The sequence below is a fragment of the Wyeomyia smithii genome, chromosome 2, assembly GCF_029784165.1.
Source record: "Wyeomyia smithii strain HCP4-BCI-WySm-NY-G18 chromosome 2, ASM2978416v1, whole genome shotgun sequence".
In the NCBI taxonomy this organism is placed as follows: domain Eukaryota; kingdom Metazoa; phylum Arthropoda; class Insecta; order Diptera; family Culicidae; genus Wyeomyia; species Wyeomyia smithii.
Window position 1 is genome coordinate 228,145,434 of NC_073695.1, and position 27,186 is coordinate 228,172,619.

A 27,186-nucleotide genomic window follows, 5' to 3' on the forward strand; every position below is an offset into this window, starting at 1 on the left:
GGAACGATTATATATTCGAACATGCAATTGAGATAGTAAAAACCAATCCAACGACTCTCTTGGATATGTGCCGCGAGAAGTGTAAGGTCACTATTAAAGCGATCTTCCGAGACCACAACATATCGACCTGGCTGTAAGTGGTCGCATGCCAAATGAGTGATACAATGATCAGAAACCGCGAGCGAAATAGGAAACCATTGATTTTTTTTCTCATAATATACATTATTTTTAATTTTTTGTGTGTAAAAAATCACGTTTAATTTTTTACTCCGCTGGTCTGGAATGCTCGAGGTCTGGGAAAAAATTAAAAAAAATCCTGTTCAAAAGTGATTGACATATATTTGATATCGATAAAAAAAATAAACTCGATGAACCCTATTTTTTGCGGTTTCGTTGTCCACTATCGCGCTGTTTATCATCACGCAACTCCATCAGTGTGGTCAGCTTTATCTTTATATGTAGGTACATAAGCTTTTTTCCTTTTATGGCACAGCAGAAGAGAGCGTACTAAAATATAAAACCGGAATGTACACAACATACGTAGATGCATCGCAAAATATTCCCAGTTGTTAGTCGTGCTTTGGCTGTCGCTCTGTCAAGTTAAAAGTTGTTTCTAATGGAATTTAACCTTACATTTCTGTTACCGGTGGTAGGAATTTTGTTCTGGCTTTACTATTTGCTTACCAAAAACAATGGCTATTTCCACACGAAACCCATCCCATCGATGGGGGTTAAGCCTCTGCTGGGTAGTGCCGGTCCCTTGTATCTACGACAGGAATCATTCGGTGGTTTTATACAATCCATCTACGAAAAATTTCGTGGCAACAAGTAAGTTTTTTTAGTGGTAACTAATCGATTATGTTAAATCTAAAATTGAACCTCCTTCAGAATATTTGGCATGTTTGATCTCACCACACCGGTGTTTGTGGTGCGCGATTTGGAGTTAATCAAGCGGATGGCGGTTAAAGATTTCGATCATTTCGTAGATCACGTGCCTCTCTTCAGTGACGGGGACTACGATCATCCGAATTTACTCGTTGGCAAGTCACTGTTTGCACTCACCGGTCAGAGGTGGAAGAATATGCGTGCGACACTGAGTCCCGCCTTCACCGGGAGCAAAATGCGTCTCATGTTCGATTTGATCGTGGAGTGTAGTGAGAACACGGCGCGGTACTATCGGGATGAGGCTCGCACCAAAGGACCCAGAGAATATGAAATGAAGGACGTGTTTTCACGGTTCGCCACCGATGTGATAGCGACGAGTGCTTTCGGCCTCAAAGTTGACACGTTGAAGGATCCCACAAACGAGTTCTACGTGAATGGAAAGAAAATGATGAACTTCAACAGGGCTAGTGTACTGTTTAAAGTGATTGCGGCGAGAATTTTTCCGAATTTAATGGCACGAATGGGAATTGATTTCACTGATCGGGAGCAGAATAGTTACTTTTCGTCGTTGATTCTGAAGACCATTCAAGAGCGGGAAGCTAGGGGTATTGTACGCCCGGATATGGTAAATCTTCTGATTCAAGCGAAAAAGGAATTCTAAAGCACCAACAAGAAACTGAACATCAGGAAGGCTTCGCCACCGTCGAGGAATCAGAAATCGGCAGAGCTCAAACCCTGAAACCGCTGACTGACATAGAGCTCGTTGCGCAGTGTTTGATCTTTTTCCTGGCGGGCTTCGATACAGTTTCAACATGTTTGCTATTTACCACTTACGAGCTAGCCATCAATCCGGAAGTTCAACAGAAACTTTACGAGGAGATCTTGGAGACTCACGCATCGCTAGGAGAAAAATCCCTAACCTACGATGCCATGCAAAAAATGAAGTATTTGGACATGGTAGTTTCGGAAGCCCTCCGAATGTGGCCACCAGCACCCGGTCTCGATCGACTGTGCGTGAAGGATTACTTACTGGATTGTGGTAATGATTTAAAGTTCACCATCGACAAAGGAACAGTTTTATGGTTTCCGGTTCAGGCTCTTCATCACGATCCCGAATACTTCCCCAATCCGAAGCTATTTGATCCGGAGCGGTTCAGCGAAGAAAGGCGATCAAGTATAAATGCTTCGGCATATATGCCGTTCGGGATCGGGCCAAGAAACTGCATCGGTTCACGGTTTGCTCTAGCGGAAGTGAAAACCATTCTGTACTATATGCTGCTAAATTTCTCCCTCGAAAGAACGAGCAAAACTGAGGTTCCGCTTAAGATCGTAAAAGGGTTTGGCAATGTGATTCCAGAGAATGGAGTACACTTGGAGTTTAAGCCGAGAAATTAATTTTTGGCATATTTTCATCCTCCGATCGAAACTGGAAAAAACAATTTAATCAAAATCAGGATTGAATAGTATGCTTGATTCTTAGGCTTAGTCGTAAACATAATTATTCAGAATATTAAACTCTTATCAAACGCATTGTTTGTTGGATTGTTTGCAGTTTACATGAACTTACTCTCCACCGATTTGTTTTTAGTGAGAGATTTGTATTAATTTACCGGTGACTGTACTATAGTATAATACTCGAGGAGTATTCTTAGCGTATTTTTCAAAAAAAAAAAATAGTTTTCATAATTCCAACTCGATCCAGAAAATTTCTTTACTGTCCATTTATAACAGAATCTTTTATTCAATAGGCAACACAAACGAAAATAAAATTCCCAAAATAAAACACATAAATAGATCCCAGGAGATTTGGGAGCGTTTTTTATGAGCAGAAAAGTTACATTTGACATACACAACAAAAAAGGGTTTTAGAACCGAAAAAAGTAGGGGGGCGGTAACCAAGACACGACGTTGGACTACGGTATTTACATTTTCCATCAAAACAAACAGTAGATGCAATTGTAACGCTAGTATTTCTGCAATTTTACCTAACACTGCATTTCTAAATGCTGAGACGTCAAAGTGATAAACAATGATTTATGATAAATAAATGAATGAATTTCTTTCAAATATTAGCGTCTCCACTTTATACATATTCGAATCAGGAAAACGATTGTTCGCAGCTTCACTGCCAAGACAAATATTTCCCTTAGTGATTTTCCTTTTTCACAACTAAACTCAATGAAACTATTTGGAATTGGAGATCAGAACGAATCAAGCGAAAATTCTAAGATTGGAAATTGTTTGACACTAAACGAATAAAACTCATGCTGGGTCTAGTTTAGCAAATAAATTCTAAAAAACAAATGCAAGAACCCAATCATACATTTTTGCGTAATCATTATTGGTTTTGGTGAGTGACAAAAAAACTATCAACTTCATCAATTACGATTTCCAGCATTTTTCACAATAGAAACAAGTTTGTTGGACACGGGTGATTCCAGTTATTTTATTATTCTTCGCACACACTGCAAGCAAGAAAACAAGGCAATAACGATCTTACACACACGCTACAGGCATACGCATAGTTACTAGCAGTGGCCAATCGTGACAGATCCAGCCAATATTACTAACTTGTCCGGACATGTTTAGCAATTCTGTGCAGTGCTACGGCGCCGATTGGTCCGTCTGCTGTGGAACGGTCGAACGAGTTGCCTTCCCACCTGCTGCTCTGCTAGTTGCGGGTAAAGCCAGTTTGCAGCAAGAGTCAATCGTCATCTCGCTGCATCCGTTATAATACGAAAATTAATTTCAGCAAGCTAGAGCTTTTATATATAACTATGAGAGTTAAACTTGCCATTAGCGTGCCGCAAAACAAAAAATCGTAAACTAGAGAATGACAAGGAAAGTAAAACATTTTCGATAGCTGCACCGGCCGTGATGAAAGAATGAACACAAAGAAAAGCAAGAACTCAAATACACGCTTTTTTGTGCATTGCGTATTGGAGATTAGATTTCTGCAAACTAGAGCTTTTAGACGTGACTACTGAGAGTTAAACTTGCCATAGGCGTGTCACATAACAGTGACAGATTTGAACAATATTACTAACATATCCGGACATGTTCAGGAATGCTGTGCAGTCTGAAGATTGTTCAGTCTGCTATGGATCGCTACTATCGAATGATTCGCCTGCTCAGGCTCGCTGCACTAAAATCAGTTGCTGCTTTGCCGGCTGCGGGTTGAACTAGTTTCCAATAAGAGGCAACCGCCCTCCCATCGCAGTAATCGGTTATACAATGACGACTAAATTTCTGTAAGCTTAGGCTAAGGCTGATGACATACTGAGGCGTAAAAAAAGCGAAGCTTCGCGCGTGCGAAAAGTGGAATAAAAAGAAGCGTTAGATGAAGCTTACTATAACAGTTTCAAATTCAGGCGCCTAACTTTCAGATAGACGTTAATCCAACGTCAAAAAATGTACTGACATAAAGATTGCAACACGGTCATCAATACCAAGTAACACTAAGTGTTACTCTTCTCATTTAATTTAAAAAACGGCAGCCGAAGCGCATCGAGAGTTAAAAAAAAGTTCATAGAATTACTGCTCTAGGTGAAAAAATGTACAGTGATTAGTTTCGTTGCTTTTATAATGGTAATTTCAATGTTGACGACTGTCCACGTGAAGGTAAAAACCTTCGAAAAAGCTGACTTGGAAGAACTGCTCGATGAGGATCCGTTCCAAACGCAGGAACAGCTTGCTTCGGTATTAGGAGTTATCCACCAGGCCATTTCCAAGCGATTGCATGGAACTAGGGTTTCTTATAAATTGAAGCCAGAAGACGTTAAGCCTCGTTTTTTTCGCCTGTAAACAGCTGCTCCAGTGGCAAAAAAGGAAGTGTTTTCGTTGTGCTAATCTGAAGTAAAGATGATTCACGAGCGATCGAAAAAAAGGATATAGAACGAAAGAGTACAGGTTTCTAAAACATTTCGAAATCTTTACTTTTCTGTTTTTTTTTTGTTTTTTTTTTTAAACTAACAGAAATTACTTCAACAGCCATTTTCGTAATTAAAAAGCTGCTTCTAAAATTAGTAAATTTGTATCCACTCTTTTACCTGATAATCAGACTCAGATTAAAATCACTGTCATTTAGTACAATGGCATCATTGTAAAATCGCGATGATGCTGACTAGATTCAATTGTACCTTCGAGTGCGCAATTCTCTTCTCTATAGTACACTCTGAAAAATATGCACGTAAAATTTACCGGGAAAAGTAGCTGATTCTTCACGTAACTTATGCCGATTTCTCTAAAGCCGTTCATGTGTTAGTGTGTTAGTGTCGTGATATTCAGGTGAAACCATAAACAGAATGCATAAACCCCACATGATTTTCACGTACTTTTTACGTGTTATTCAGATGGAATCTAAAATCTAAATAGACTAGACAGCGCGTATAAAAAAGTATAATTAATTTTCAAATACTAAAAAATAATTACTTGTTTAAAATCGTGTCGGAATCTCACACGAAAAAAAACAGGAATGACCGGAAAGATGTCGACCGTTCAACCGGCAGGAGGTGTTCCGCTCGAAAATGACCGTTGACGATTCCAATCGTCCGGAAAGAATTCACTAACTGAAAATTTGAAAAAATGTATATGTTTCCTCTGTTAATCTAAATATTATTCTGGCTACTTACATTGCGTGATTTCCAATACAAAATTAGCTGAAGCAGCTTATGAGTTTTTGGACGCCATATTGACTTTTTTTGCATACTAAAAATTCACGTAAATTCCGTTGTCGAAAACGTCACACCACAGTCGCACTAACACTAACAAAGTCAAAACACACGAATACCAACGCGCTCAAACTATTTACATTATAATTTGACCGATTTACGTGAATTTACAGTGAATCGTACGTGAAATTTAGGTGAAAGTTACTAATGTCACGTAAAATGGCAGATTTTCTGAAGATCAGTCACTTAGGTGATTTTTCAGGTGGATTTTACGTGCCTATTTTTCAGAGTGTACGAGGTTTGTTTTTTTGCAACTTGAAACGTGCTTATAGTAATATTATTCTTAAATAGATGAGATTAAGGAGTTCAACGGTAGTGTTGGTAATATTATTCTTCATTATTCATCTTTAGTATGAAATTTGTTTTGAATATTACCACACAAAATCTGTGAAACGCATTTATTTTTTTAAGTTTTTTTTTTATTCTGTGTTTCTGTATTTTATATTTTTTTATACATTTGATATGTTCCTTTTTCAATTTACTTTTTCTCTTCATAATTTAACTTCTCTCTTTCCTTACTATGTTCGCTAGTATCTATCAAATCGCATCGAGTCCCAGCGCAAAATAGCGATCTAACAGGTTCTCAGCCAATCCTAAAGATTAAATTGATTGACTTCACTATGCAACTCATGGCCTCGTGACTACACATAATTTAAAGCGATAGAAAAGTTCAACTGATAAATATACGAAAAACAATCCTCCAATATCTTATCAGTATTATTTCACCTGTCAAAGTAAATATGTGTTTTTGTCCACTAGCGAGTATCTAGCTTCGAGCCGCTAACTGCATAAACATTCCCTTCTCCGTCGATAAAGCAACAAATCCCTTCTTTAGCTTCACCGGAATTTGTGTATTTTCGCTCCGTTGGAAGGAAAATTTAAGAAGCATATGATAAATGATAGCTTTGACTTCCATCAGCGCAAACCGTGACCCAATGCAGTTCCTTGGTCCAATACCGAACGGCAGATAGACATCCAAATTGATGTTAGCTTTATTGGCGTCACTAAACCGCTCCGGATTGAACCGACCCGGGTTAGGGAAGTACTTCGGATCGTGATGCAATCCGTGAACCGGTATCCAGGCACACGTTCCCTTGTCTATGGTAAACCTAAGTCCTTCACCGTCATCCACTACGTAGTCTCGAACACAAAGCCTATCGAGAGCTGGCGCTGGTGACCACATTCGAAGGGATTCCGAAACTACCATATCCATATACTTCATACCTTGGAGAGCATCATATGCTAGTGGTTTTCCATTAAGAGACTTTTCGGTTTCTAAAATTTCTTGATACAATTTTTCCTGAATTTCAGGATTGCGAACAAGTTCATAAATGAGGAAAGTTGCGGCTGTGGACACTGTATCGAAGCCTGCGAGCAAAAATATGAAACACTGAGCAATCATTTCTGTCTCAGTCATCGCTCTGGTCACCTGAGCTTTTCCCACATCAGATTCTTGTACCGTTGCAAAGCCTTCATGCCCTTCCGTTTCCTGGTTATGTTTCAGTGTTCCCTTTTTAGCTTGCAGTAACAAATCGATCATGTCATGCCGAACTATCCCTTTTGTCTCTCGTGCTTGCACCGTATCTTTAATGATGCTGGAGAAATATTCTGCCTGTTCCTTATCTATCATGTCGAATCCTAATCGGTTAGCAAACTCGGGAAACCATCGGAAGGCCATTATTTTAAAAAATACCTTCGGTCTTCCAAACAGCAACATCTTTCTAGCATGTTGCAGGAACGCATTTTCACGGTCCTCAAAACAATTCACCTTCAGTCCGAAAGCACATGATGCTATCACATCCATCGCAAGCCGTGAAAGGATATCCTTCACTTCCACTTCCATCGAGCCCTTCTGCTTCAGATTCGCTTCCAAGTGGGTAATCATTGCCTGAATGCACTCCTCCATCAGCTGGAACATTTGCCGCATCTTACTTCCCGTGAAGGCTGGACTTAGCGTTGCCCGCATATCCCGCCATCGTTGGCCATTTAGGGCGGGCAGAGATTTTACGAACAGAGCATGCGGATTTTCGTTATCGTCACTCCTCCCGAATGTGGGTCTATGGTCCACAAAGTGGTCAAAATCTTTCACACCGATTCGCTTGATCAAATGCGGATCCCGAATGACAAACATCGGTGTTGTCGTATCGAACACACCAAGAACTCTGTTTTAAAATAAAACTCATGAGCACTGAGGAGCTGAAGACGTTCCGAAATTAGTACTCACTTGACCTTGGGAAATTTGTTATACATTGTTAGAATAAATTCCGGGAACGTCGTCTGCTTAAGTAGAAGCGACGCAGAAGATCCGAAAAACGGTTTCACGGCTAACGACGGAATCGGTTTATCGTGGAAGTAGCCATTGTTTCTCGTTATCCGATGGTAAATGTAGACTAGAATTGAAACTAGTACTGTGAGATAAAATAAACTGACCTCCATACTGACCAAGCTTTGATTTCCAACTGTGGCGCGATGTTCGTTACTCCCTGGCTAGATTGGTAGAGTGCAGTACCAATCGTGTAAACGTTATCAGCAGGACTGGTATTCACCTCAGTGCAGACAGAGCCCCACAAATTTGTACACAACACATACGCCATCAAACCATGTGTGCCATTCCCGTCCCGGTATTTCTTTTGTTTTTTTTTTTCTCCCAATTCGCTCTTTTGTATTTCTTTCGCACCGAAAAAAACACGACTGAGTACAATTTGTGCATTTGCCAAAATGTGCTACACCACACATTAAGCCTATCTTTGTGTGTTGCTTGGAGCAATGATTATCGGATTTGACATATGCGTGCCATAATCTAGGACATTTATATGTATGCTAATGATGGTTTATGTTTTTTTCTTGTGATTCATTCTCGCTGTTCTTTTAATTATGGATTCATTGATGCGGTGTAATTGTTCCATTTTCTACGCGGTATGTTCAATTTGGTCATCGCTTAATATAATCAATTTATTTTTGGTTTTTCGCACTTCATTTGACTCCTACTGAAATAATTCTGGAATTATTTTAAGTGCCGCTTAATGGGTTTTGTTGCATAGCTAAAAATGGTTTCTTCTTGGAAATAGCCGCAATATGTCTCGTATATGAACAGTAGGGTGGTAATAAAAATCGACTTTTCAAATTTCGTTCCAAAGTTTCGTCTTCGAAAAAAAATTCCCATACTTAACTTCAGCTTAATCGGATTCGGGAACACGTAAGCATTATTTTTTGATCGATGAAAAAATGCACAAAAATGCATGCCAAATGTCTTAAAAGAGATCTGGTGTTATCCAGAAACAAAAATTCAAAAAGTCGACTTTCTTGGACTTAAAAATTCTTGAGCTGCGGCCAATTGAACGTATGGGAAAATGAGACCTTCGAATTTCGTTTAGCAATAAAGCTCAAAAGTTTCGTCTAATCAAAAAATGTTTTCATACAAAATTTCCGGGAAGAGATGCTTCAAAGCCGTCAAATTTCACTTTCCGACTGAGTGAACTTCTAAATGCGACGAAGGACAAATTCCATACAAAACATTACCACCTTAATGAACAGTATCAGCAGTGAAAGCACGTAGCGCTTGTCTATGAATACCGGGACAGAAACATGTCTGAACATGCGTAATATGTCCTAAGAAACACGTCCACGCCAATCGTGTTTAAATTACTCTACTCCCCTCTTCTTCGCAACACTATTTTCCGAAATCTATTTCTTTCGGCTGAAAATTTTTGACACATCAAATTCTTGGTTCCTTTTCTCTGCTTTTTTTCTACCCGCTACGCAACGCTCAAACTGAAGCACTTTGCTCTCACACAATGTGCCACAAACGGCAGCACAAAGTGTTTATTACGTTCTTACTCTCTTGAATTTCTTCTCACTTGGTGAAATCTTTCATAGTAATTTTGTTTTCGCTCTTTCTCTATGTGCCTTCCGGTTATCAAATAGTGTAGGTACCGGTTATCAAAATATGTAGGTAATCGTTGTGCCTTGAGGACATAAAATTAACACACTGAGCGCAATGGGTGTGCCGAAGCCGCTCCCCAAAATACAGTTGACCGACAGACTTGAATCGGTTATGAAACCGTCGAACTCCACGTCTCGTGCGGGTATATAAACGCGATACTCGCGTGTGAAGGGCTCAGAGCAAGCTATAGCGTTGGCCTGTTCCAGGACCACGACACGGAGCTTGTAACGTCTGACCTTGGAAATTTCGGTCACGGCCTTGTCCCCTTTCGTCAGGTCTTTTGAAATCTGTAATATGTTCAACTATTTTGATTTTGATCCTGCCTTTGGCCGAAAGTAGACAATAAAGCTCTCCTGCGATCCGTCCGGGTAAAGCCTGTGGCGAGGGGTGGTTGCCTCAGCAACCGGGAGAGATTGAGCAGGAAGGACATGATCGGAAGGGCTCGAAGATATGGGTTCGGTGGTTAAAGGATCTACATCCATTGCGCTAAGCTGGCGCACTAGCACGATATACAAGAATCACGTACCTTTTTCTTTTTCCTCTTTTGTGTTGAAATTTTCGTTCTCTGCCAGAGCACAAATCACTCAACAGCCAACTCGGCTTACGCACCAGCAGGCAACTACGTTGCGAACCGATTGCATAAAGGCGCGCGACCTTGAACGCGGATCAATTTAACTCGACCAGGCAAACAATGCCAATCACACGTCTTTTCTATTATATTCTATCGGAGCGATCACCAAACACGTCTAATACTGATGGTGATGCGTGTTCGGCACAGAATGAACGCGTCACGTCTTGTTAAGTGTGATTACAGTGAACTTTGAAATTCGCCTTGTTAAACCTAGAAAAGTACCCGGGAACCCCGTCGAGTACGTAACGGTTAGGCCGAGCACTGCGCAAAAACAGCCACAATACGAGCAGAGTCACGGAAAAGTGATTCTACTGCATGACAACGCTCGGCCTCATACTACCAAAGTCGTTAAAACTTAAAAAACTTAAAGTGAAAAGTCCTATCTCACCCGCCAGAGATATTGTGCCGTACGATCATTACTTGTTCTGTTCGGTGGTTCATGGTCTGGCTAATATGAAGACATCGAAAAATGGCCTGTTTCGAGGATAGCATCAAAAGACATTTGCACATCAATGAAAAAATAAATAAATAATTATGGCCATTAGCGATTCTCCACTGTTTCGACAGCTATGTTACAAATTACAATAATTGTGCTGGACAAATGCAACCAAAAACAAGCAGCACAAATAAGATTCAAAAAAATTTTCTCAATATGCCTAACAGTTTGGACAAACTTGTTGCGTGTTTTTTTTTCTTTTGATGTTAGTGCGGTATAATGATATATGAAGAGCTCATATAAGATCATAAATGAATAAATTCATGTTTTGCAAGTACCAATCATAAAACAACACCAATAAATAAAATACAATACGATGGAAAAATAGTACAATTGAATGAAAAGTCGTAGGTACAATAGCTTTGAAAATACAACTTTTCAGGTAAAAATTATGCACAGATTTATTTTCTCCAAAAAAATCGCAAACTTGTGCTAGTCTGATGTAGAGATGATTCACGAGCTATCGAAAAAATGTGATGTATATATCCAAAGAGTACAGGCTTCTAAAGTATTTCGAAATCATGAATCATAATTATATCAACATTCAATAAACATTTTTGGAATTAAAAAGCTGCTTTTAAAAATATCACATTTTTATTTATCCTAAGATTCAGTCTAAGATTAAAATAACTGTTATTTAGATAGTGGCATCATCGTAAAATCGCGATGATACAGATTAGATTCAATTGTACCATCGAGTTGGTAAAGAATGGGAGGCTAACGTTCACGATCACAGTTCCAATACGTATTTCTACTCGCAACGAGTGATGCTGTGATTATACCTTTACTTCAAGGCGAACTAACTTGACAGTAAATACACTTTTTACTGTTTGACTTTTACTTTATCTCTGCTTTAGCACCAAACAAACAAACTGAAGAGCTGCAACCAAGTTGTGCAATTCCCTTGTATATAGTACCAGACCTCAATTGTTTTTTCAACTTGAAACCTGATCAAGGTAATATTTTTCTTAGTTGGATGTGGTTGATTCTTTTTCAATTATTTATTGTTTATTTTCAATAACGAACTCATTTTAAACATTATTTAACAAAAATAACATACTGAAAATATCCTCACAAAAAAAAAACAATGCTACTGGCTTTAGCTGACGTTGTGGTAGAAAGTTTTCAAATTGTTTTTCGAAATTTCTGTATTTTGTTCATATTTTTATTTGTTTCATATATTTTCAATCTTATCAGTATATTCACTACACGATTCTATCTTCAATTTAACTCCTTTCCCTCTTTACTATGTTGACTAATATCCATCAAATCAAAGCGCAGAATAGAGATCCAAAAACCTTTTATGATCTCAATACTAAAGATTAAATTGATTGACTTAACTTTGCAACTCATGGCCTCGTGATTATAAAAAAATCAAGCGATATGAACTATTCTATCGCTTGAAATTTTTATTACTTTATTAAATTTATAAAAAGCAATCCTCCGATATCTTATCAGTAGCACTTCACCTGTCAAGGCAAAAAAATATGTATTCATGTCCACTAGCGAGTATCTAGCTCCGAGCCGCTAACTGCATAAACATTCCCTTCTCCGTCGTTAAAGCAACAAATCCCTTCTTCAGTTTTAACGGAATTTGCGTATTTTCGCTCCGTTGGAAAGAAAATTTAAGCAACAAATGATAAATGATAGCTTTGACTTCCATCAGCGCAAACCGTGACCCAATGCAGTTCCTTGGTCCAATACCGAACGGCAGATAAACGTCCAAATTGACGTTGGCTTTATTGGCGTCACTAAACCGCTCCGGATCGAACCGATCCGGGTTAGGGAAGTACTTCGGATCGTGATGCAATCCGTGAACCGGTATCCAAGCACACGTTCCCTTGTCTATGGTAAACCTAAGTCCTTCACCGTCATCCACTACGTAGTCTCGAACACAAAGCCTATCGAGAGCCGGCGCTGGTGACCACATTCGAAGGGATTCCGATACTACCATATCCATGTACTTCATACCTTGAAGAGCATCGTATGTTAGCGCCTTTCCATTTAGAGACTTTTCGGTTTCTAAAATTTCTTGATACAATTTTTCCTGAATTTCAGGACTGCGAACAAGTTCATAAATGAGGAAAGTTGCGGCTGTGGACACTGTATCGAAGCCTCCAATCAAAAATATGAAACACTGCGCAATCATTTCCGTCTCAGTCATCGCTTTGGTCACCTGAGCTTTTCCCACATCAGATTCTTGTACCGTTGCAAAGCCCTCATGCACTTCCGTTTCCTGGTTATGTTTTAGTGTTCCTTTTTTGGCTTGCAGTAACAAATCAATCATGTCATGACGAACAATTCCTTTCGTCTCTCGTGTTTGCACCGTGTCTTTAATGATGCTGGAGAAATAAACCGCCTGTTCCTTATCTATCACGTCAAATCCTAATCGATTAGCAAACTCGGGAAACCATCGAAAGGTCATTATTTTAAAAAACACCTTCGGTCTTCCAAACAGCAACATCTTTCTAGCATGTTGCAGGAACGCATTTTCACGGTCCTCAAAACAATTCACCTTCAGTCCAAAAGCACACGAAGCAATCACATCCATCGCAAGTCGTGAAAGAATATCCTTCACTTCCACTTCCATCGAGCCCTTCTGCTTCAGATTCGCTTCCAAGTGGGTAATCATTGCCTGAATGCACTCCTCCATAAGCTGGAACATTTGCCGCATCTTACTTCCGGTGAAGGCTGGACTGAGTGTTGCCCGCATATCCCGCCATCGTTGGCCATTCAGGGCGAATAGAGATTTTGCGAACAGAGCATGCGGGCTTTCGTTATTATCACTGTTACCGAAGGTAGGCCTGTGATCCACAAAGTGGTCAAAATCTTTCACACCGATTCGCTTGATCAACTGCGGATCCCGAATGACGAACATTGGAGTTGTTGTGTCGAATACTCCAAGAACTCTGTATCAAAAACGAATGAAATTAACTCTCTACTGCTCAGGACGTTCCGCAATTGGTACTCACTTGACGTTGGGAAATTTGTTATACATTGTCAGAATAAATTCCGAGAACGTTGTCTGCTTAAGCAAAAGCGACGCAGAACACCCGAAAAACGGTTTCACCGCTAGCGACGGAATTGGTTTATCGTGGAAATAGCCATTGTTTCTCGTTATCCAATGGTAAATGTAGGCTAGAATTGAAACTAGCACTGTGAGATAAAATAAATTGACTTCCATGCTGATCAAGCTTTGATTTCCAACTGCGGCGCGATGTTCGTTCCTCCTTGGCTAGATTGGTAGAGTGCAGTACCAATCGTGTAAACGTTATCAATTTAAAACCAGACGGCGATGATGTATCACTAGACACTAGCACAGGTGACCGATCTATACACTTGTGGCCAGGCTTGTAAACGGTCACCATTTTCATTTGATCTCGCTTCCTTAGCGTGCGTCACAGTCGGCTTTCGCTCGTAAATGTAAAACAACCAAACCATCGCCGCTCAGCTCACAGAAAGAAAAGGATAGTCAAACGACACTCGCGTATCAAAGAGATGCACACTGTCAATCGTTTAGCGATGTTATTTCGGCCTATTTCTGTCTACTTCGTTCATTTATGTTGAGAAATATTATTACAAGATCAATGATATAAATAATTTCCAGAATACACGCACTCAACGTGCGTAATTCTCATTTCTAGAAAAAATGTCAAAATTCGTTTGAGGAAAAAAACGTCGTGGTGGCGATACTCATTTGACATGTTTGTTTAAGAATGTATTCAGACAGCGAGCCTTGGTAGCGTTAGAGGAAGAAGAAGACGATTATCGCAGTGAAAAGTGGTTCTACCGTGACCATTTCGAAGCCTGCTTGTGGCAGAGGAATATGCGCGTTGATTTAGAGTAAATAAAACGACAGTGCTTTATCATTGAGGTTAAGTTGCAATTGAGTGGTGAATGAAAATGTGAACATCTTGAAGAATTGAATTACACGTTTCATAACAGTCATTCTGGGCTCAATTACAGCGACAATTGTCAACAAACAGCTGCGTTGCATAACACAACAGGGCACATTGGAAAGTGGTTAGAGCGTCATAATCCCGAAGAAAGTATTCATAATCGCCGTTCTGTAATTGATACGATACCATGTTATTTGATATGTTTGTGCTGATAGTTGATTGCGTTATAATACGATCTTGTTCGAATTTTTCATGATTTCATGTATTTTTCAACGTTTACTAAGAGGTTATAAGTGATATATTCGTGTGTTGTGAACATATTTACCTTTTTGTTCTTAGAGTGTCAAAATATTCATTTGTAAAACGTATGACATGTTTTGTATCTTTCAAGAATTTTGCAAAAATGTGGCCCTTTCCAAACACTGGTACAAAAGTTTTACTGCTATAAGGATAACTTTTATCTACAAAAATATAACCTTAAGAAGTTGCTAGGCCATCTCAATATCTAGAGTCTTCTCCAACACAATTTTTACACTATGATCTGGGAATCTAGGCTGTTTTTATTTCACGCGGATCTCAAAATTTCATGTATCATTATATTTGAATTTAACTTTAAAATATAATAGTTTTGAATCCTAAAATTGTCACAGGTCAGTAAAATTTTCAAAATTTTATTCCAGAATATTCGCTAGTTTTACCTGACCTTTTAATTTTTTGCTGTGATGCGTCTCCAGTGGATAATCAGAGATTTTACTGCATAAAAGGCCTCTGGTTTAAATGAAATTTTCCCTCTTCTATTTTGTCACAAGTACTCCCTACATCTGCTGGCCTAACAAGCCAGTCGTCGTAGGTTCGAGTCTCGGCTCGGGAGAGACTGTTTTTTTCTGTGTGGACTCATCACTGCGACCTTAGATTAGATCTATTGTGATATTGCCCAGGTGTTTTCTGTACTCCGCACTTCACTCCCGCTTTTCACATAATAGTCCTATGTAAAAGTTGCGAGTCCTGTGTAAATTTTGCAGAAATGGGTCCATTTTGGCATGTTTTCCAAGAATAGCCATTAAAAAAGTGAGGTTTGATTCCCACAACCTCTATTTTAATGGCTACTCTTGTAGAGCATGCCAAAATGGACCCATTTCCGCAAAAAAACAAGAAAACATAGGACTTTTACATAGGACTGTTATGCGATTAGCGGCAGTTCAAATTATTAGCAGTAACACTATTGAAGTAAGTGATACGCTTATCATTCATATCAGTGCTTGTGTGTAATTACCTTTCCGTTTCAAGCTTACTTCTCTACTATACCGAGCTTCTGTCCAACCTAACAATATCGCCTAGTAACAATTCCCTGGAGAGAACTTTCATATGTTACTCACACCAGTTTTATTATAATAGGGACCTATTTTTGTTAGGAGAAGAGTCAACAAGGGTACTGTAGAATCCGGATTGAAGGAAGGGTACGTGGTGGGGAGCCTGAGAATAAACCCATGCTTAAAGTCCTTTGACAACCAAATGGCCTGATTCTACTAAGATTTGAACCCACGACCACCCGCTTACCAAGGCGGACTCTGTAACCTTGCGGCTACGGAGCTTCCCGGGAGAGACTGTTAGTGTCAGTAGGATCGTAGTGCTAGCCCCGCACTTGTCCTGTACACTAAACAGTCGGCTGCGAAGTCTGTGCATAAATAAACAGAAGGTCAAGTTCTCAATCGGAATGTAGCACCAAGGCTTTGCTTTGCTTTTACTCCTTTCAAGTGTATTTTCTCAATTACTATGGATCTTAGAAATTTTTGAATTAGGGTCTATCATTCTATTATCCTAGCTTTAGGTGTTTTTTTTTAATTTTTTCTTAAATTTTTTTCAATTGCTCCAGCATTTTTTTATGTTTAATTACTGGAATTTCAGAGGATTTTTACATTTTTCTGTCGTTAGTGCTTTGTAATATCGATGTTGACTGAATGTAAGTTACGTCGCTGGATCACTTGATTTTCGGTTAGTTATCTCCAATTGCTTTTAACTCTTATCGGCAGCGATTAGCGTCCATCACTGGCCAATATTCATAACCACGTACCACCGGGAGGATAAGCGTTTTTAAAAACTTGAATTTGGTGCGGAAAGGCATTGTTTTAACTTCTTTTTCTCATTTCTCCATGATCCACCATCAATGTTTAGCTAACCTATTTTAGTTTTCATAAAAAAAATAAGATTAAAAAGGACTTTTCGAAGAAATTTTTTTTTTAATTTTTTAGTTTACTTTTAAAATAAACAATATAGTTTTCACATAAAACCCTTTAAAAAAAAGTCGCGATTGATAAAAAAAACTAATAGCACAGAGAGACATCTTATGTCCATTGAACGTCTGTGCAATGTTTCAGCCAAATCGAGAATGATAATTTAAAAAATTAAAATTGGGACATTTTTCTGTTGATCTGCTCCAACTTTTTATCCTACTTTCTATTGAACAAATGTGCCTTCTAGGAAATAACAACCTCTATTCAGCTTGTAAACCATTCCTCGCGTATGTGATTGCAGGAAACCTTGACGTCCTCTCCAGACTATAAATTAGTAAGCGTTTAATCAGCCTTTGTTCATCCTTCAACAAGCATTGTTTCCTATTGTAGAGTTTTATGTTTAATAGCGTTGCACCGAATAATAGGGCTGGGAAAAGTTTTTTTGTGGAAAGTACTGAATCTTCAGTTTACAGAATAATGATTTTAACTTGAGCTTGTCTAGGTTAAGTCACATTAAGTCAAGAATAATTTGGTTTCGAATTTTTCTCATACTATCATCATGTTTCGTTGAATATTCGGCAGTCTGTTCGGCCGAATATTCGGCGAACGGACGGCCGAATATTCAACAGAACATGATGATTAAATGAGAAAAATCAAAAAACCAAATTACTCATGATTTAAAGTGGATTGCCCTAGACAAGAGGCTAGTTTAAATCATTATTCAATAATCCGAATATTCGGTAACTTTCAAAAAAAAAAATCCCAGCCCTATTATTCGGTGCATGTTTAACGTTCCGAAATGTCTGTAAATCGCTTGATTAGCTAATAATATAATGATCCTCTTTAAAATATGCAAATCGTTTGCCATTTTCGCTTCAACTGATGTAATTTTTGTCGTAGAATTACGTCTTACGGCAACATAGTGGTGTAAATTGAAAACCTGAAAACTTTGACAGCGTCACGAAACTTGTCCAATTTCAAATGTTTAAGACTCAGTCAGTTTCCAACGAGTTTCGTTCATTCTCACAGCAATCGATTGAAAAACTAGCTGTGCGTCCTCCTAACAACGAAAATTTGTGATTTTATGACGCTCAATATTGTACTATTGAAAAATGTGCCTCGTTACACGCATATTGCGTCAAATCAGAGCTAAAAACAAGCTCAAATATCAGGCAAAACTCTGAGTCTTAGTCTAAATCAAACTGAACATGAAAAATCACAGAATGGTTGTGTGCAAAGCCCCGACCGCAAGGTTGAAGTAGAATACTTTTACAAGAAAGATAACCCAGCTGTTGCGTGTCAGTCGTGTTAAAATCGGATTTGTTTCGTATCAACAAGTATCAAGTATTAACAAATCGTAATAAACATCACACTGCTGTGCATTTAAGCAGCATCAAATTTCAGTTGCAGTTTATTAATAACCATTCATTATGCTCTTCCAAATAAATTTAGTAGCCTTAAAAAAGGCCGATTGCTGCAATTGCAATTTTCATCCAATTATTGCATAAATGCTTCATGGTCAGATAGCGTGCGATATCCGCTCTGACATAATAAATTATTCGAACGTTGTGGAATGATATAACTGGAAAAATAGGTGTGGCTAAATTATTTCCAGTTATAGCATTCTACAACGTTCGAAATTTTATTTCGTATGTCGTAATACTCCTGTACGAAAAAAATACATCTCATTCATTCTGCCCACGCTTCAGTTCCTACAGTTTTTCCTCAGTTTCGTAAGACGGATGTACAAAAATGATTTCTCGTGGACATTCTGTCGAGCCGGACCGATAGAGCATTCATTGAGGCAACAAACTAACGAGTATTGTATCGTGTTGCGCGGCTTGCAAGAAGAAAATGTTCCCGTACCCGAATCGCATGGAAGCAGATTGTTGCGTGCTTGATATTGCCGATGGTAGACATGAGTATCAAAATTCTGCTGTGATGTCTAACCATAACCGTCTTATTTAAGGCGTAACATCCTTGTTAATGAAGTGTTGTGAATTTTCTAAAACAGACTCAGCATCGTGAGCAGAACGTGCCGAACTTTTCTGTTTGAAATCGGATTTGTTTCGTATATACCGCTTGTTATGCACAGTATCAACAAATCATAATAAACATCACACTGCTGTGCATTTGCAGCAGCATCAAACCTCAGTTACAGTTTATTAATAACCATTCATTATGCTCTTCTAAATACATTTAGTATCCTTGAAAAAGGCCGATTGCTGCAATTGCAATTTTCATTCAATTATTGCATAAATGCTTCATGGTCAGATATACCCGCTGCAACTGCTACGCTATTCGTAGCCATGCCACAGTTGTAGCCGCTATACGCTGTCATTGGTATCCGCTGTCCCTGCATCAGCTGGCCCAGCTGCTTTGGATGCTGAGATCCGCTGCAACTAGTGCGCTATCCATTGCTACGACACAGCTGTGGCCACTATCCCCTATCGCTGGTATCCACTGCACTGCTACTGCTGTTTCTAAGGGATGACTGCTGTTGTCGCTGTCTAGAACTATTATGAGCGGCTTCGGCTGAAACAGGCTCTTATATAGGCCAAATGGCATATTTTCAATTGCAAGCAGCGTCGCCAGAACTCTTTCGTTAAAATCCGTAGATTCTACGGATTTCTACGGATTTCCCATATAAATGTTTTTTCGTAGAAGTTAACAAATCCGTAGATCTACGGATAAATCCGTAGATCTGGCGAGCCTGATTGCAAGGTATAAGATTTTGTCGATCGTGCTTGGGAAACAATCATATAACGATCAATCATCAGAGGTAGAATTTTTCGTTTTGACAAGGCTTGACTATTTTCAATAGTACAATAGTTTGAATAATACAATTACAATTATCTTCATTTGGGAAGAATCTTAGAAGATTTCCGAATCTATTGCTGCAAGAACGAAGGAAATCCATCGAATACTAACCGATTTATTAGCATTTGGAATTGGACATATTTTTCACTTTCTTCGGTTTTAGATTTTCAGTTCACATCCCTATGTAACCGAACTTCCTGAGAGAAGTATTCTACTTTAAAATCACAACATTTCTTTTTTTTATTTAGTAAAGCAGGCAATGTATGCAGTTTGCGAGGATGCGAAAATGAACGGGAATAGAAGGTGTGACTTTTAGGCTTAGAAAATTTTTTTACTAAAACTTTACTAAAACTTAAAAGTCATATGACAAAAATGAAATTAGTTCGTAAAGTAAATCTAGCCAACGGAGCTCTTCCGTGATACGCGTTCGGAGTCTAGCCACCGACTGAGGTGTCTCATCGCTTGCGCCGCTGTAGATATAATAAGTCATTATTATATTCATTTTCACTAGAATTTCACTAAAATTATTTCACTCGACTTTTACCTAAAAACAAACAAAATTAAAGTTGGGGCAGAATGCACTATGAAGAGCTTGCAGGAGATTGCTTGACAACTTAGAGCATGTTCCATTATTTTGATTTTACTCTCGAGACTTCAAGCGCTTCTCATTTCGTGTGCTGATTTCTGTTAGTGGCATATTAGCCTACTGCTTTGGAGCATACTGACCTTTGTTGTGGTGCGTTTTGGTCACGGGCTTGTTTGGCGGCAATGGTAATTTTTACCAAAAAAGTCATTGCAATCGAGTATTTTACAATAAACTTCGTCATAAACATACAATAAATAGATCCTACAATCATCCTACACGTTCAATTTCGCTTGGAAATGATTTGAAGCTCTGTAAATCGCGCAAATGCTTAACTGGTGCGTTTTGTACAATCCTCCCCTACACTATATCATCATGTATTTACACACAGAGCGTGTACTCGTGTGGCCAGTGGATTCATACTGAGGCGTCAAATGAAGCGAAGCGTTGAGCGTATTAGAAGCGAAATAAACATAAGCGTTGGGTGAAGCTTCCTATGACATATTGGAGCGAGCGTCGCAAATGCGTTGCGTTGTCATATTTCTAGATTTCAGTAGCGGTTTCGTTTAAAGGAAATATGAATTCGTCCAATGAAGATCTTCGAGCACGGTAAATCACGTTTCTAGTAAACAGAGAATTTTTTTATGAAGTAAAATAATATTTCTGAAGTCAGTTGTGCTACAGACGTAGTAAAAAATATAAAAAATTATTCTGAATTTTGAACCCGCTAACGTTCAACGAGTAACGTTCAACTAGTTTATGATATCTGTTAGGCTTGAATAACCCCTGTGAGCACAGCTAGTTACTCAGCGGCTGGTGTTTTGCGACTAAAGAAATTCAGCATGTTAGGCATGCAATATCAATAAAAAAAACCAGTGTTATTTTCCTGACTACCTGAAAATTTTTCCCGATATTTTCTATATTTAAGACCAAAATAAAGCGAATATAAAGCACCTGGCGATATCAGGTTTAGTCTGAACATGGTATTACTGCACTCACCTTTTTCTAAACATTTTAACATTTTGTAAACGAAAATGTTTTCTATTTGCTTTTTTTCAATTACCAAACCAAAACAAAGCAAATATAAAGCACCTTGCGATAAAAGATTTAGTCTGAACAAGGTATTACCGCGTAAGTATACGCGCGTCAAAACACTACTCGTTCTGTTTCGCCGCCTCTACCGACGCTTCGTTGCCGCTCGAGTATGACCGGTTTGAGCGTTTCATATAGACGTTCGAAGAAGTAGCTCGGACGCTTTTGCGACGCTTCTTGTTTCGCTTCCTTTGACGCCTCAGTATGTCAGTAGCCTCAGTGTTGATACCGTGCACTCCCTTTAGTGAACATAAACCCGATGACAGTGAAGAGATTGAGAGGTAACACTGCGAGTGTTGAAATTTGACATTGTTGTACACTGTACTGCCTCCCCAGCTGGTCTCGAGGTACGATGCTTGCCTAACAAGCCAGTTGTCGTAGGTTCGAGTCTCGGCTCGGGAGAGACTGTTAGTGTCAGTAGGATCGTAGCGCTAGCCCCGCAAATGTCCTGTACACTCAACAGTTGGCTGCGAAGTCTGTGTATAGTAAACAGAAGGTCAAGTTCCGAATCGGAATGTAGCACCAAGGCTTTGCTTTGTACACTCTCCGCAAGTTACCTGCTGCTGCTCCATTCAATGTATTGAATGTAGCTTAAAGTGAAAAGGGGAAGGTGAGAAACTTAGCGCTTTTCATGTCATGTCATCGGTTGAAGACTACTGCAGAGATGCTAGAACTATTAGTAAAATTGGTAAAATTTTGAATAAAAAGTGAAAGTTGGAGAAATAATGAAACGACGGAAGTACATAATATTATGGTTAATAATAACCATGTTTTGTTTTTGAATCGCAGGAGAACTCCCATGTAACCTTTCGCGTATGTTCACGGCCGCATTAGGGGGCATCCACATACCACGTGGTTGTGGGATGTCCAAGGTCCTTACCAAAAAAAAAAGAATTTATATGGGCATTTGTCCACGGGAGGGGTTTAAATCGTCAAAAATCTGTCCACGTGGTATGTGGATGGCCCCTTAGCTAAACTTGAAACTTTATACGCGTTCATCTTGGAATTGTGTTTTTCAAAAACTGACTTCGGAGAATGATTCATGTGTTTGAAGACAAATTTTCCTAAATAAATAACAGATTTTGAGAACCACCCAAGAAAAATGAATACTTAAGCACCAGAGATAAATGCAAATCATGTGTTTCATTATGCATATTTCTGGTGATGACCAGGCTACTGGGAAGGAGGAGAAGTTGTTTGTATGGGACAACCTTGAGTGCACAGTCAATATCCAAATCTGCGAGACGCCCCTAGCTAAAACCAACAGTTCTTTTAACTTCAAGTCAATTAAACAAATGAGTTTATTCCCTAACCTATCACAAGAAATCGGTCTTGCGGTCGTGTGTTATAAACAACCTCTTTAACTATTTCACCTAAAACCATTCAATAATTCGTGTAAGTTGTTCAGTCTCCTCTGGACCACAATTTTTTTCATGGAGTACAAAATCGTTGAAATGTTGCTGTAACGATAATGGATTTTGTTTGATCTTTTCAGTTAGTTCGAAACTTTGAGCTTCATATAGTCAAATGGATAATGTATTCAAACATTTTTCTGGAATCTCAACCAGCCCCGTGATACACTGAAACTAGTTATTTTAGGCTTGTTCAAATTTTCTTCTTGTTTAAATATTTTCCAATTCGGTTTGTTTGCCAGTTTTACTTTATTTTTTTGCCAAATTTTGCCAGAAACGTTTTTTTTTTTAATATAAGATGAGTATGAGTAGCTTAGTATAACTAAGGGTGTAGAATTGTTCAGCTCGATGTATGTACCGGCTCTCCAACTAGCTCAGCATGCAGCAAAACCTGAAAACTCATCGTGACTCCAAGCTATACTGCCAAACAACCAGCTTGTTTATTTCATTTTTCTCAGTAGCCTATACCACACCGTCACGTTTCCTTAACGTAGAATAGGTTGCAGTGCGTTGGGACCGCTTTCATGTTGTCAAACACTGACGAATTATTATTTAATCACAGCTCATTTTTTCATAGATATTCATTTTCGTTTATATGTTTTGTTTCCAGTGTTCGACTCATTACGGATCAGCGGATTAACATTCTCAAGAGTATGTATGAGTTAGCAAAAAAACTTATGCTTTTTTGTCTTGCTAGCATATAAATAGGATTTAGACGGTTTTTAAACCCTCTACCGACATTTGCTTTGCGCGCTTTTCAAATATCAAAGTACTTGTTTTGGTATCTTAGCAACAATTTTCTAGCACTTTATTTAATTGTGAACGTTTTATGAATTGATGATTAAGAGTTTCGGACATCGAGGGTTAATGATTGTAAATACGATATCTTCATTTTACCTGTATTTTATACACGCAAATGCCACACACAAGTCGCGCTGTTGGTCATCCTTGTGGCAGAGTAAATATATCAGGTTGAATCAAAATTTCGAATTGTATATTCAATATATTCGTTCAAAGCGAAAATTTGAACCTCACTATTCTTGTTTTCGTATCAAGCCGCCAAATTTCCTGCCAGTCATTAAGCTGATGTAAAACGAGTGCCACAAATGATAGCCACCGAATATTCCCTTATGTAGAAACACAAATAAAAAAATCATTCGAATAAAACAACGAAACGATGCCGAACCGTGTTCAGTCATCTTACGCCAGGTAAACAAGATGGAAGTTGAACTGAGTTACGTGCTCTTGATCGCAGTGGTGATTGCTTTCGTGTACCGATGGCTAAACCGGAACCAGGATTATTTCTGCGACAAACCAATACCGGCGCTTGCGATTAAGCCCATCCTGGGCAGTACGGGACCGCTGATGTTCAAGCAGATTACGTTGTTCGATTTTTTCAAAGCTCTGTACGACAAATATGCGGGTTCAAAGTGAGTAAAAGCTTGTCTGATAACAGCAAAATTAAATTCACCTTTACTCCGTAGAGTTGTTGGTTTGTTTGATACCAACATTCCGATGTACGTGATCCGCGATCCAGAGTTGATAAAGCGCATCGGGGTCAAGGATTTCGATCACTTTATGGATCATCGGGCGCTGTTTGGAAAGGATCATGCGGATAACTCCAGTATGTTGTTCCCGAAAACGCTGTTCGCGTTAAACGACCACAAGTGGAAGAGTATGCGTGCGATCCTTAGTCCGGCCTTTACCAGTTCCAAGATGCGTCAAATGTTCGGTCTGGTTTTGGAGTGTTGTGAAAATATGGCAAACTTTTACCAGCAAGAGATTGGTGCTCAAACGGGGCGGGAGTACGAAATGAAGGATGTGTTTTCCAGGTTTACGAACGATGTGATTGCGACCGCGGCATTCGGATTTAAGGTAGATTCCTTGCAGCATCGTGACAATGAGTTCTACGTTCAGGGAAAGAAAACTATGCAGTTTGGGCGACTATCGGTTGCAATGCGAATTCTTAGCCACAGACTCATTCCATCGGTGGCCGTTTGGCTGGGACTGGATTTAATCGACTTGGAGCAGCGGAAGTATTTTTCCACGCTTATTAGGCAAGCGGTAAAGACACGAGAGGCCCAAGGAATCGTTCGATCCGATATGGTTAACCTGTTGATGCAGGCGAGAAAAGGTTTACTTCAGCACACGAAGGAAACAGAACAAAACGATGGTTTCGCAGCAGTTGAAGAATCAGAAGTGGGAAAAGCGCGTACCTCGAAGCAAATGACCGAAACGGAGATGATAGCTCAGTGTTTAATTTTCTTTCTGGCCGGATTTGATACGGTGTCAACCTGTCTAACCTTCCTAATGTACGAGCTAACCCTAAATCAAGAAGTTCAAGACAAACTGTATGAGGAGATTATGGAGACACATCGATTGTTGAATGGACAATCTTTGAGTTATGATGCATTGCAGAAAATGAAGTACATGGATATGGTGGTGTCCGAGGCACTTCGTAAGTGGCCTCCAATAGGAGCGTTGGACCGGCTTTGCGTGCGAGATTACGAATTGGATGACGGCGAAGGATTGAGGTTTACCATCGAGAAGGGAGCCGGAGTTTGGCTTCCAGTCCATAGCTTGCATCATGATCCGAAGTATTATCCCACTCCGGAGAAGTTTCTACCGGAGCGCTTCAGTGACGAGAATAAATCCAGCATTAATCTGGGTGCTTATTTACCGTTCGGGATTGGCCCAAGGAACTGTATCGGATCGAGGTTCGCTTTGATGGAAGTGAAAGCGATTGTGTACCATATGTTGAAGAATTTTAGCTTCGCAAAAACTCGCAACACCGAAGTGCCACTAACGCTGGCCAAAGGAATGGCCGGAACAATGGCCGAGAAGGGTGTGTTCGTGGAATTTAAACCACGCATTGTGGCGCCCGCTGGGGCTCTTAATGTTGATTAATGTGTGAACTTAAGTTTTATTAAGTAAAATAATAAAGATTTCATAAAATGATAAGAAAATCATAAGTCGCAACTCATTTATTCATCAAATTTGTAGATGTTATCAATTAAGTCAAAAACAAATACGATAGCTGCTTTTTGATCGTTTGTCTCCGCTCCTTTTGAATTTCAGTACAATCTATGTCAATTGACCAGACAAATATAGTTGAATAAGAGTTGAGTGAGGCAAAGTAAAGTCTGGTTGTTAATTTTCACTCTATTACACAAGTGTATTTCCTTCACCAAAAAAAAAACTTTCGAGATGTTAATTTAAAACTGAATTTAAGGGCTCATGCAGAATCACTAACTCTAACAGTTACTCCTCGCTGAAGTTTAGCTGAGCTGACTAATTGAGTACAACAGTGGTAAAACAGGTTTTTCCCACTTCAAACTGGAAAAAATGAAAAAAAAATATTCTTAGTTATTTGATTCAAAAGTTAGTTCATTATGGTAACTAAAAAGATAAAACTTTTTCTACGAGTTACAAAAGATAAGAAAAATGGACCAAGTATTCCAAAATGCATAGAAACACTCCTAGAAGCAAACTGACTGCAAACGTTTTAAACAAAAAGTGAAAAAAATAATAATTTCAGTTGAACAAGTTTTCATGAAAACATAAAAATTTGCAAAAATATGAGCTTAACTTACCCCTACATCAGCAAAAGGCCTAAAGCTATTATCAAAAATTTATTCCAAGTTACTTAAAAAAAATTAATAACGTCTCTAAAAGCTCAAAAAATACACTTATTTATTATGAGAATCATCCCTGAAATTTATAAGAAGTCGGAAAAAATCCTTAATTCAACTTTAAGCGACTAAAAATACGTTGTGGGAAAAAAATCTAAAACGCATATGTAGATAGGAAAAGGAAAAAATGAAGGAATTATAAATTTTCCCTGAATCGGTTTAGGTCTCTTCTAAACAAATAAATGATCCAAATTTAGTCCAAGAAATGGAAATTATATTAAAAACAGCTGAGATCAGAAACGAAAAAAAAACAGCAAAATATTGAAATTAACATATAATTTACAGATGAAAGTCGATTGTCATTTTCAAAAGTTTTAAACGTATTATCGCGTAATGCTTCAACTTAAGAAAACACAAGAATAATTCCGAGTTCAGCTGGAACCACTTTGAAGCAGAAATGCATGATTTCAAGTTCGACTGAAAATGACCAAAAAAGTCCGAAAGAATAGAACAAACGGAAAGCTCAGAAATCAGCCTGAAATACGTGGAAATATTGCTTAAGAAAATAATTTTTGTTCCTGTAGAAGACTGAACCACTGCGACCATTGTTTGATCTATTGTGGTATCAATAAGAATCAAATCAATAAGTGGTAAGAAAATAATAGTTGAAGTGGTTGTTTATAAGACACAACCGAAAGGTTAACGTAGAATTACGACAGCCTGTCGTATGAAAATGTTTTTTTTTTCGCAATAGGTTTGAGAAACGATCGATATGTTCTTATGTTGATCCTGTTGAAAGAAAGATGAAAAGAAATTGTGTTGGATTGCTGCA

General features: G+C 38.7%; 4 protein-coding genes and 1 pseudogene across 4 annotated transcripts in view; 3 read left to right on the forward strand and 2 right to left on the reverse strand.

The window, feature by feature from the left end:
* LOC129721072 (sodium-dependent transporter bedraggled) overlaps positions 1 to 27,186 on the forward strand; it is a 276,779-nt gene that overhangs the window by 70,813 nt on the left and 178,780 nt on the right. The gene's annotated exons all lie outside the window — the stretch shown is intronic.
* On the forward strand, positions 572 to 2,952 carry LOC129721087 (cytochrome P450 9e2-like; annotated as a pseudogene).
* On the reverse strand, positions 6,045 to 8,144 carry LOC129721086 (probable cytochrome P450 9f2). Its single transcript, XM_055673218.1, has 2 exons — positions 7,840 to 8,144; positions 6,045 to 7,777 (listed from the first exon to the last, which is right to left on the reverse strand). The coding sequence occupies exons 1-2, from the start codon at positions 8,049 to 8,051 to the stop codon at positions 6,382 to 6,384; spliced, it is 1,608 nt and encodes a 535-aa protein (XP_055529193.1). The 5' UTR covers positions 8,052 to 8,144; the 3' UTR covers positions 6,045 to 6,381.
* LOC129721083 (probable cytochrome P450 9f2) lies at positions 11,672 to 13,947 on the reverse strand. The gene is made up of 2 exons (XM_055673213.1): positions 13,658 to 13,947; positions 11,672 to 13,594 (listed from the first exon to the last, which is right to left on the reverse strand). Exons 1-2 carry the CDS (start codon positions 13,867 to 13,869, stop codon positions 12,199 to 12,201), a joined length of 1,608 nt encoding a protein of 535 aa, XP_055529188.1. The 5' UTR covers positions 13,870 to 13,947; the 3' UTR covers positions 11,672 to 12,198.
* On the forward strand, positions 23,845 to 25,688 carry LOC129721076 (probable cytochrome P450 9f2). Its single transcript, XM_055673207.1, has 2 exons — positions 23,845 to 24,152; positions 24,207 to 25,688. The coding sequence occupies exons 1-2, from the start codon at positions 23,941 to 23,943 to the stop codon at positions 25,627 to 25,629; spliced, it is 1,635 nt and encodes a 544-aa protein (XP_055529182.1). The 5' UTR covers positions 23,845 to 23,940; the 3' UTR covers positions 25,630 to 25,688.

Bases quoted from the DNA above. Each gene is read 5' to 3' on its own strand.
- LOC129721086 (XM_055673218.1), bottom strand. From the start codon at position 8,051: ATGGAGGTCAGTTTATTTTATCTCACAGTACTAGTTTCAATTCTAGTC. The intron at 7,778-7,839 runs GTGAGTACTAAT...ATTTTAAAACAG, and splicing joins AACAAATTTCCCAAGGTCAA to AGTTCTTGGTGTGTTCGATA.
- LOC129721083 (XM_055673213.1), bottom strand. From the start codon at position 13,869: ATGGAAGTCAATTTATTTTATCTCACAGTGCTAGTTTCAATTCTAGCC. The intron at 13,595-13,657 runs GTGAGTACCAAT...TTTTTGATACAG, and splicing joins AACAAATTTCCCAACGTCAA to AGTTCTTGGAGTATTCGACA.
- LOC129721076 (XM_055673207.1), top strand. From the start codon at position 23,941: ATGGAAGTTGAACTGAGTTACGTGCTCTTGATCGCAGTGGTGATTGCT. The intron at 24,153-24,206 runs GTGAGTAAAAGC...TTTACTCCGTAG, and splicing joins GACAAATATGCGGGTTCAAA to AGTTGTTGGTTTGTTTGATA.